The sequence below is a fragment of the Cebus imitator genome, unplaced genomic scaffold (genome assembly GCF_001604975.1).
Source record: "Cebus imitator isolate Cc_AM_T3 unplaced genomic scaffold, Cebus_imitator-1.0 Scaffold427, whole genome shotgun sequence".
NCBI lineage: Eukaryota > Metazoa > Chordata > Mammalia > Primates > Cebidae > Cebus > Cebus imitator.
The window spans coordinates 1184690-1194695 of record NW_016107742.1 but is presented as its reverse complement, the minus strand read 5'-3'; the positions used below and the strand labels follow the sequence as shown (position 1 = coordinate 1194695).

Sequence of the window (10006 nt, the reverse complement as noted above, 5' to 3'; positions counted from 1 at the left end):
GTGCAGCGCCTCCCGGTTCAACCAATTCTCTGCCTCAGCTTCCAGAGAAGCTAGGATTACAGGCACCTGCCATCACACCCAGCTAATTTTTGTATTTTTAGTAGAGACAGGGGAAGGGGTTCACCATCTTGGCCAGGCTGGTTTTGAACTCCTGACCTCATGATCCACCAGCCTCAGTCTCCCAAAATGCTGGGATCACAGGCATGAGCCACCGCACCAGGCCAAAAAAATAGCCAGGTATACTGGCACATGCCTGTAGTCCCAGCTACTGGGGAGGGTGAGGCAGGAAGGATGTGGAGGCTGCAGTGAGCCATAATCGAGCCACTACACTCCAGCCTGGGCAACAGAGTGAGACCCTGTCCCAAGACAGACAGACACAAAGAAAGAAAGAGAGAGAGACAGAGAGAGAGAGGGAAAAACTCTGCACCCTTTAAACAGTAACTCCTCATCCCCACCTCCCCTCAGCCCCTGGTAACTGCTATTCTACTTTCGGTCTCTATGAATTTGACTTTTCTAGGACCTCGTATAAGTGGAACTACACCATATTTGTTCTTTTGTGGCTGGCTTACTTTACTTAGCATAATGTCTTCCAGGTCCATCCATGCTATAGCATGTATCGGAATTTCATTCTTTTTACGGCTGAATAATATCCTAATGTGCGCACAAACCACATTTTGTTTATCCGTTCATCTGCTGATGAACCTGGGTTGTTGCCACCTTTGGCTACTGGGAGTAATGCTGCTATGAACGCTGGCGTATAAGTATCTCTCTGAGTCTCCGCTTTTGATTCTTTTCACCTAGGAGTGAAATCGGTGGATCATCATTCTGTTTGTTTAACCTTTTAAGGGACCGATGAATTGTTTTCCTCAGGAGTATATTAAATGGAGGTTGTGGAGTCAACTCCTAGAGAATACTAAAGACCAACAAACGGCCATCTGAGTGGGTGTGTGCCATCAGAACAAGAAAGACGGGCAATGCCAGACACCCCGGAGCATCCAGGGCTGAGAGAAGCCGAGCCACAACAGGCACACACGGGTTTTGAGGCACAAACTGTTGAGTCTGTTAATAAGGAAGTATTGTATTTCTTCTCGGCCTCATGAGAACCTGAGCCTCAATGGCCACCACTGTCCTCTCTGCTCCAGCTGCCAAGAGTGACAAGACACATGTACCCCGAGACTGCTGAGCAAGAACGGAAACAGACATTTTCCATTAAGCTAGCTAGGTCCAGTGGGATCTGCTAATCTATCAGAGCCTCACTCCCCATGGCAGCCTCTCTCTTATCTTCCCACGCTCTCTGGTTCTGAGACACTCCCGCTCCAAAAAGCAATCACTAGCTGCCAGGGCTAAAAGCCAAGGAGGAAATAAGAACCCAAGAACAGACACCCCAGTGCCTCACACCCCGGGGCTCCAAACCCTAATCATTACTACTATTATCCCCATTAGCTAGATTCATCAACTTGTTTTACTCTTCAGTCTCAGGTACCTGCTGCTAGGAAACCGTTTTTTGCTCCCGTTTTCACACTCCTCATTTGTATTGCTTTCTGCTTTCTGGCTGCCCCAGGCTATTCCTTCTATCTTTTCCATAGATACCCTGTAAACACAACAAATCTCATCTAGGTTCAAATCCAGTCTCAGCGACTCACAAACTGTGCGTTTTCAAGCAAATCACCTCTGTTCTCTAAACGCCTGTTTTCTTCTTTGTAAACTAAAGATAAGTGCCCAGCACAGTGTCAAACTTAAAAGCAGGTGCCCCACAAATATTAGCACACTCTCCCTTCCCTTTAGCTAGGTCTAAAGCTTAGCTAAATCCACTGCAGGCAATTCTTAGTTGGTTACTAGAAGTGACAAAAATTAGTGAAATCTGTCTCAGAGCTTCAAGTTTTCTCCTGCCTGGGTAAACAATCTGAAAGTGGCGGTAAAGACTAATCCAGATGACCCTACCATTTCTGTGTGCTTTGGAATACACATTATATGACAGAAAACTCTTACAGCAGACTTATTTTTCTGATTTTGGTTTTTCATATCCTAGGGAAGTCTGCCTCCCCTGAGCCTATGAAATCAACTAGTGTAGCTTGGGTTACAGCAAGAAGGGAAAGAAGGGGAAAAGAAGGTATGATTATCCATTCTATGGATCGATCATTCCTAATGCCTCACAAAAATCAAAAGCTGACTGAATTTAATTTTGGAATGCACCTGGAGGGAGAATTTGGTACTACACTGACTGCAGATGATTGGACAATATGACCCAAATCAAATCTAGTTCAATCTAGACTAATCTCTAAAAGGAAAGAAAGAAAAACCAAGTCATGGGTGGCCATCTTTCACCTACAACAAAGGTTAAGAAGCTGATCCGCAGAGAAATGATGAATCAAGGCCAGGAGCAGTGGCTTGAGCCTGTAATCCGGCACTTTGGGAGGCCGAGGCAGGCAGATCGGTTGAGCCCTAGGAGTTTGAGACCAGCCTTGGCAACACGGTGAAATCCCGTCTCTACTAAAAATACAAAAATTAACCAAGTCCTATAGCCTTGTCTCAAAATAAATTAACTAATTCAAATTTTAAAATAAAATAAATTTTTTTAAAAAATGAATCAAGGCCGGGTGCGGTCGCTCACGCCTGTAATCCCGGCACTTTGGGAGGCCGAGGCAGGCAGATCACGAGGTCAGGAGTTGGAGACCAGCCTGACCAACATGGTGAAACCCTGTCTCTACTAAAAATACAAAACTTAGCTGGACGTGGTGGCATGCACCTGTAATCCCAGTTATTCAGGAGGCCAAGGCAGGAGAATCGCTTGAACCTGGGAGGCAGAGGTTACAGTGAGCTGAGATTGCACCACTGCACTCCAGCCTGGGCAACAGAGTGAAACCGTGTCTCAGAAAAAAAAAAAATGAATCAGATGTTCAAAGAGCAACTGTGTGGAGATCCCCAACAGATCTCCAGTTCCTGATGCCAGGTTCCTTCTGAGGTATCACAGTATATTTATGATGCATTACCATGTAAGGCCAGGCGTGATGGCTCACATCTGTAATCCCAGCACTTTGGGGGGCTGAGGTGGGAGGGCTGTTTGAGCTCAAGAGTTCAAGGCCAGCTTGGGCAGCATAGCAAAACACTTGCAATAAATGAAATCTAACTAACCCCCAATCTGCTCTGCCTCCCGTATTCTCTCAATAAATGTCACCACCATTCCCCAGCTGCCTGAGGCAAAATGCAGTGGGGGTCAACCCTGAATCCTCTCCTTAATTTAACAGCTAATCAATCCTCCAGTCTTCTCATTTCTCCCTCCTAAATACACCTTGATGCTCCAGTTCTCTCCATCCCGTTTCATCATCCAGGCCACGAGCCTCTCACATTCTGCTAGTCCTGTTCCCTCCAAGTTCCTCACCACTCTGTGATCAGAGAATTCTTGCCTGTAAGGAGTCTACACTACCCCAAAATGAAGTAGAAAGACCCTATGGCATCCAAGGCCCATTCTCATCTGGCCTCAGCCTCTCTCTCTCTAGCCCCATTCTCTCAAATGCTCCACCCACTGTCCTTCACTCAAGTGAGGTTCCCTGAAAGCATTTTCCCTCTCTGTTCTCCAGGCTTTTATACATTGTTTCCTCTGCTGTGCTGCTCCCCTACTGCCCCCTTTCATCAGCCTTATCTCTGTTTAGACATCTTCCCTCTAGAGGGCTCCCCAACCTGCCAAGACTGCACTAGTGCCCACTAGGTGTACTCAAACAGCACCAGGTTATCACCGTCCTCTGCCTTGACCTAAAATCTATTTCCTTCTATGTTTTCTCCAAAAGATCATAAGTTCCTTTTGGGCTGGAGCTCTCATGCTCGCTACTGTATATTCTTAGCTCCAGGTACAAAGAAACAGCTCAATACCAATTGAATGAAATGGTTGAGAGTTCATTACTTCTAATTATTTCTACTTCAGCACCAAACTCTAAAGGAAAATTACTTACTTAAGGAAACCTAATTCATTCTTTCAAATGTGTACTAAGAGCCTACTAAGTGTAAGACACAGAGCTTAGAACCCAAGGGGCTTAGAACCGGAGGGGGCACAGCTCTTTTAAAGACAAAGGTTACCCTCATCTGACCATCTTGAATATTCTTAGGCTACCTTTCTCCAGGAATTCTGTGTTCAGAGAACAAAAAGACCAACTGGAACAGAACAAAAGTGGGAAACTCAACCAGCAAGGGCTAGGATTTTAATTAGCCACGTCACCGTTCACCTCAGAAATGTAGTGAATGCTTACAGAGGGAGCGTGTTAGGAGTCTTCAGAACTTTCTGCCACCTTAGCCAACCTAAATCCTAAATGGTAGATTCTACAGTTTCTCCCAACTTTCTATAATGCTACCTTCATGTGGACTGATTTTTTTTGTTCTTGTTTTTTGTTTTTGAGATGGAGTCTCACTCCAGCCCAGGCTGGGATGCGGTGGTACGATCTCAGCTCACTGCAACCTCCACTTCCCGGGTTCAAGCGATTCTCCTGCCTCAGCCTCCTGAGTAACTGGAATTACAGTCGCGTGCCACCACACCCAGCTAATTTTTGTATTTTTAGTAGAGACCGGGTTTCATCATGTTGGCCAGGATGGTCTCCAACTCCTGACCTTGTGATCCACCCACCTCGGCTTCCCAAAGTGCTTGGATTACAGGCATGAGCCACCGCGCCAACTGTTTTTATTTGTCTCATTTGGAAGTCTTTCTTTGTTCCAGGTTAAATCAAGGCCAAGGTAAGTTTCCGTGGAGCAATAAAAGGCTTTTTTTTTGGGGGGGGGGGATCCAAGACTTAGGATGACAGACTCTCAGGCATGAAAGAAGAGGGAAATAAGGCCGGGCGCGGTGGCTCACGCCTGTAATCCTAGCACTTTGGGAGGCCGAGGTGGGTGGATCACCTGAGGTCAGGAGTTGAAGACCAGCCTGGCCATCAGGGTGAAACCACATCTTTCAAAAAAAAAAAAAAAAAAGAGGAGGGAAATAAAATGGAAGAAAGTTGAGAACAAGTTAAGTAGGGAAACTCTGGAAGCTCCTTCCATGAAGAATCCATATTTGAGTTCTCTCACTCACAAAATATTCATGGGAGTATTCAGTATGTGCCAGGCACTGTTTTAAGTACCAGGGAATAGCAGTGAATTTTTTTTTTTAAATCCCTGCCTTCATGGAGTTTATATACTAGTGGGAGGTGGGAGGATAGATGATGGTAAATGCAATGGAGAAAAATAAAACAAAGAGCAATAGGGAGGAGGAGGAGACAGGAGGTTGCAATTTAAATATACAGCAAACTAGGAAGTCCTCACAGAGAACAGGCTTTTTAGGCCAAGACTCAATGACGTGAAGGAGAGAACATTAGGATATCTGAGGGAAGAAATTTAAGGAACAGCAGGTACAAAGAATGGAAATGGCTTCTAGGCAGACCTGGGAGTCTGAAGAAGAGCAAGGGCAATAAATTTCTCTCTGGTAAGTAATTCTAAGCAGTCCCTGCTCCCAGGCTTAATCTCTCCTTATCTCCAAAGCCCTCACTCCAGAAGAGGCCTTGTGGTATTTTTCCACTGTCTCATACAGAAACAGGTAGGTATCGCTGCCTCTTCTAGAAACAGTACCCAAGCATCCTAATTCACCTAGGTTTGACAACAGTTAAATGGTGAAATGAGGCACAGATCTGAGATTCAGAGAGACTGCACCTTAATCTTCACTCTGCCCTTTACCAGGTAAAATCGTGCAGACTGGACACCTGTTTCTCATCTGTCAAAAAAAAATAGCATGCTACCTCCCAGAGCTCTGTAATCATTGAAAGAAAGGACCAGTGAACGGCAAATCATCTACACTCAACAAATATTCGATTTCTCCTTTAACTCCCCCCAAAAATGGAATCCAAGATTGCTATCATTTTCCTCCAGGCCTCCTGCGTTTGAGTTCAGAGGCAAAGGAAAAGATTGGTCCCAGATGTTCGGCAGAGGTTCAGGAGCCCTGTCTCCTGTCATTCTTCAGGTGCCACATTTCATCCTGTTCTCAGTAGGAAAAGGGGAAAAAAGCCGGACTGAGTGAAGATGCAAAGAGGGGGAGCGACTCCAAGTGTCCCTAGGTCTGTCAGTACCAGATGATGACATGTGGCCTTCTGCAGGCAAAGCCCAGCTTCGTGAAACCCACAAGAGCAAACGCCCAAACTCCCCGAGGTTGACAAACTTCAGCTCAATTAATCGCACTGTAAGAGGATTCTTGTGCATTCAGTGGCCTTGAATGCACGGGTGCGTTTGTAGGAGGGAGTTCCGAGATCGCCACATGTCCCTCCTACAGCCGACTCAAACCCAATGGATAGTTTGGGGGCGCCTTCCCCGGATACTCACATCTCCCTTATGCAACTCCGGCGCCGCGATCTTCACGGGCTCTTTCCTCTTCTTTGGCTTGGGAAGCCCCATCGGAGGGCCGGCACCGCCAATTGGAGGGGGCAGATTGAGGCCAGGGCCCCGGGGCGAGGGCAACCCCAATCCCAGTCCCTCCCCAACTCCCGCCGCTTCAGCCGGGCTCACGCCTGGAGGTGGGGGGAAGCCACCCAGGCCGAAGGGCAAGGGGGGAGGAGGCTGAAGCCTGGGGTCTCCGGTGGGTGGGGGAAGCAACAGCGACGGGGGAAAGGCTGGGGCCAGCATCTGAGGGGGCGGAGGCAGCAAGGCCGGGCCCTTGGGCGCAGGGAGAGAAGCGAACAAGCCCCCTAAAACGGGCCCAGATGAAGGGGCCACCGCCTCCTCTTCCTCCGGCTCGGGCTCAGCCTCATCCGGCTCGCTCTCATCGCTGCTGGCGTAAGCAACCAGCGACATGGCGCCTCCCGCGTTTGGGGCGCCCTTGCAGGCGGACGAGGCCTACTTGAGACCGGGGATGCCCGGAGGCCTAGAAGGCCCCGCCGCCCTGCGGGGCGGGGAACAGAAAAGTCCGCCTGCTCCGTACTCTAGGGCTAGCCCCGGCGGAAGCTCATGGCTACGGCTGATTTCCACCGAACAAGGCGTCCCTCTTCACTTAAGCTCCCAGTCCCGGGCAACTACACACAGCTAATGGCCGCCGAGTCACTCCGCCTCCTCCTGCCTCACCAATAGGAGAACTACAACTCCCAGAGAACACTTTGAACACAGCCTGATTCTTTGCCGCGGGAATCTCAGCGCAAGGCACGGCGGGAGTTGGAGTCCGAGGAAGGATTTAGAGGCGAGTTGAGAGAGACAGGAGAGAAACCCGCCTCTGACGCAGGGACACCTGGGGTGAGTAGTTTTTTTGGTCGCCTAACAATTCTGAGATGACTACAAGCCCCACCGGTCACTACGGTAGTCACCGAGACGGATAGGAGAGCATTTCGGTACTTGAAGTTCTCTAGGGTAGCCCCTCGAGCACTAAGATTTCTGGGAGATGTGGTGCTCTTAGAAACTGCAAGTGTTGCCGGGAATGGAAGGGAGTCTGGGAAGCTGGCGGATTGGGGAAAATTGCTTAAGGGGAAAGTGATCTGCAAATGAACTGGCGAAGCTTCCTGGTCGGCTGGGGGTAGGAATAAGAATAAAACATCCCAAAAAGAGCAAGGGCCCAAGGGACCCGTACGAAATTGGGCTGCAAGCCAGAAAGAAGCGAAGCTGCAGGCCTAATGATAAACTCTGTGCCAGGTGCGGTGGCTCACACCTGTAATCCCAGCACTTTGGGAAGCAGAGGCGGGCGGATCTCGAGGTCAGGAGATCGAGACCATCCTGGCTAACACGATGAAACCTCGTCTGTACTAAAAATACAAAAAATTAGCCTGGCGTGGTGGCGCGCGCCTGTAGTCCCAGCTACTCGGGAGGCTGAGGCAGGAGAATCGCTTGAACCCGGAAGGCGGAGGTTGTAGTGAGCCAAGATCGCACCATTGTACTCCAGCCTGGGTAACAAAAGCGAACCAAAACGCTGTCTCAAAAATAACAAGCACCCGAGAGTTGAAATAAATGTGACAAAAGAGGGAGGAGGTGATCTCCCTCGCCAGGATCAGGGTGCACATCCAGGAGCACATCTTACCCTAGAGCCTGGGACCTGGCCTCCCTCTGCAGCAACCAGTAAGACAGAAAGATGGACAAGGCCCTGGCAGCCCCCGCCAGGTACTTGAGATTAATCCTTTATGCTCAGTGGGGTAAAGGGCTACAGTTCTGAGGATTCACTTGAGTCTGTCCTCCCTGGCTGTGCCTTCCACCTATCCATTTGCATGAATGGCCTTTGCACTCCTTTACTTCTGTGAGTGCTGCCTCTTACAGCTTTGTGTGTGCCCTTGTTACATCCGTCTCTTAAATGGCCTTCATGTCCATCTATGTTTATCGGTGTCCTTTCCCAGCCCATGTACATCTGCTTGTGATGATGTGCTGTGCGCTTGTTCTTCTCTGTCTGCCTGTAATTTTGTATCCTTTTCTTGTTTATCCATCTCTGCCCCTTCCAGTCTGCCTGTGACTGAGTGTCCTCTACTTGTCTGCCCTGTGTGTGTCCTTTACATGCTAATCCATTTCTATGTGGCCACCACCTCCCTGTTCCCAGATTGCGGAAACTTCTATTGAGCGCAGCCAGAGAAAAGGCTGTTGAAGTTTTGGGGGGAGGCTGAAGAGAAAGTTGAAAGGATGAGGAAGAGGGACAATGGTGATGACAGCAATGAGGAGAGACAGCAAAAGGCCCAAGCTTGAATCCTCTATCAGACGGGCCTGATACGGGGCCCCTCCACCCCAACCTGTCCAACCAGAGGCAAACTCATCCTGCCTTCTCCATGGAATTTCCTTAGAGCTATCTCCTCCCTGTTCTGGATGTCAGAGCATTGTTTTTGTGCACCTGTGTTCAAACTTTAGCATGCATAAGCATCACTAGGAAAGCTTCTGAAATGGCCCCTCGCAGTGGCTCCTGCCTGTAATGCCAGCACTTTGGGAGGCCGAGGTAGACGGATCCCCTGAGATCGGGAGTTCAAGACCAGCCTGACCAGTGTGGAGAAACTCCATCTCTACTAAAAATACAAAATTAGCTGGGTGTGGTGGCACATGCCTGTAATCCCAGCTACTTGGTAGGCTGAGGCAGGAGAATCACTTGAATCCGGGAGTCAGAGGTTGCGGTGAGCTGAGATCGCACCATTGCACTCCAGCCTTGGCAACAAGAGCAAAACTGCATCTCAAAAAAAAAAAAAAAGAAAGAAAGAAAGCTTCTGAAAAATATAAATTCCTGAAATATAACTTTAGAGATTCCTATTCAATAGATTTGGGTGGGGCCTCAAAGCCTGGATCTGTAAGAAACTCCTCAGCTGGTTGCAAAGCAGGCACTGAGGACCACATTGAGAAACTAGACCATCAGGTCCTGCCTCACAGCTAGTATCCCTTGCACAATGCCGATTTCTAAACCTGCTTTCAAATCTAGATTCCCCAACAGGACTTAGGGCAGTCACTTCTCTTCTCTGAGTCTCACTCTCCTCCTTTGCAAAATGGATAAACTGTTAGGGAACCCTGACCTACTTCTGTGGGGAATGCCTGGTATTAACACAGACGGAAATGATTTACAACTAAGAGAAGTGACTGTCCTTGTTATTTGTCAACACATCTTGCCACCTTGCAGAGAAACCTCTAAAGAACAGGGACCTGCCTTTGTTTAACAAATGTTTTCTCTTTTTTTCTTGTGGAAACAGAGTCTCGTTCTGTCACCTAGGCTGGAGTTCAGTAGCGCAATCTCAGCTCACCATGACCTCCACCTCCCGGCTTCAAGCGATTCTCATGCCTCAGCCTCCCAAGTAGCTGGGATTACAGGCATACATCACCATGCCCAGATAATTTTTGTACTTTTTAGTAGAGACAGGGTTTTACCACATTGGCCAGGCTGTGTTTAACAAATGTTTTCTAATCAGGGGTCCCCTTTCTGTGAAAATTCATGATTGGCGGGGCGAAGTGGCTCACGTCTGTAATCCCAGCACTTTGGGAGGCCAAGGCGGGCAGATCACGAGGTCAGGAGATAGAGACCAGCCTGGCCATGGTGAAACACCGTCTCTACTTTAAAAAAAAA

General features: G+C 48.5%; 1 protein-coding gene across 1 annotated transcript in view; it reads right to left on the bottom strand.

The window, feature by feature from the left end:
- The window catches only part of PRCC (proline rich mitotic checkpoint control factor), a 35361-nt gene extending 27978 nt beyond the window's left edge, over nt 1-7383 (bottom strand). Inside the window, exon 1 of the mRNA XM_017510043.2 lies at nt 6331-7383. Coding sequence (XP_017365532.1) covers nt 6331-6798 — 468 coding nt within the window. The 5' untranslated portion in view covers nt 6799-7383. The remainder of the gene's footprint in view (nt 1-6330) is intronic.
- Between the last annotated feature and the right edge of the window lie 2623 nt (nt 7384-10006).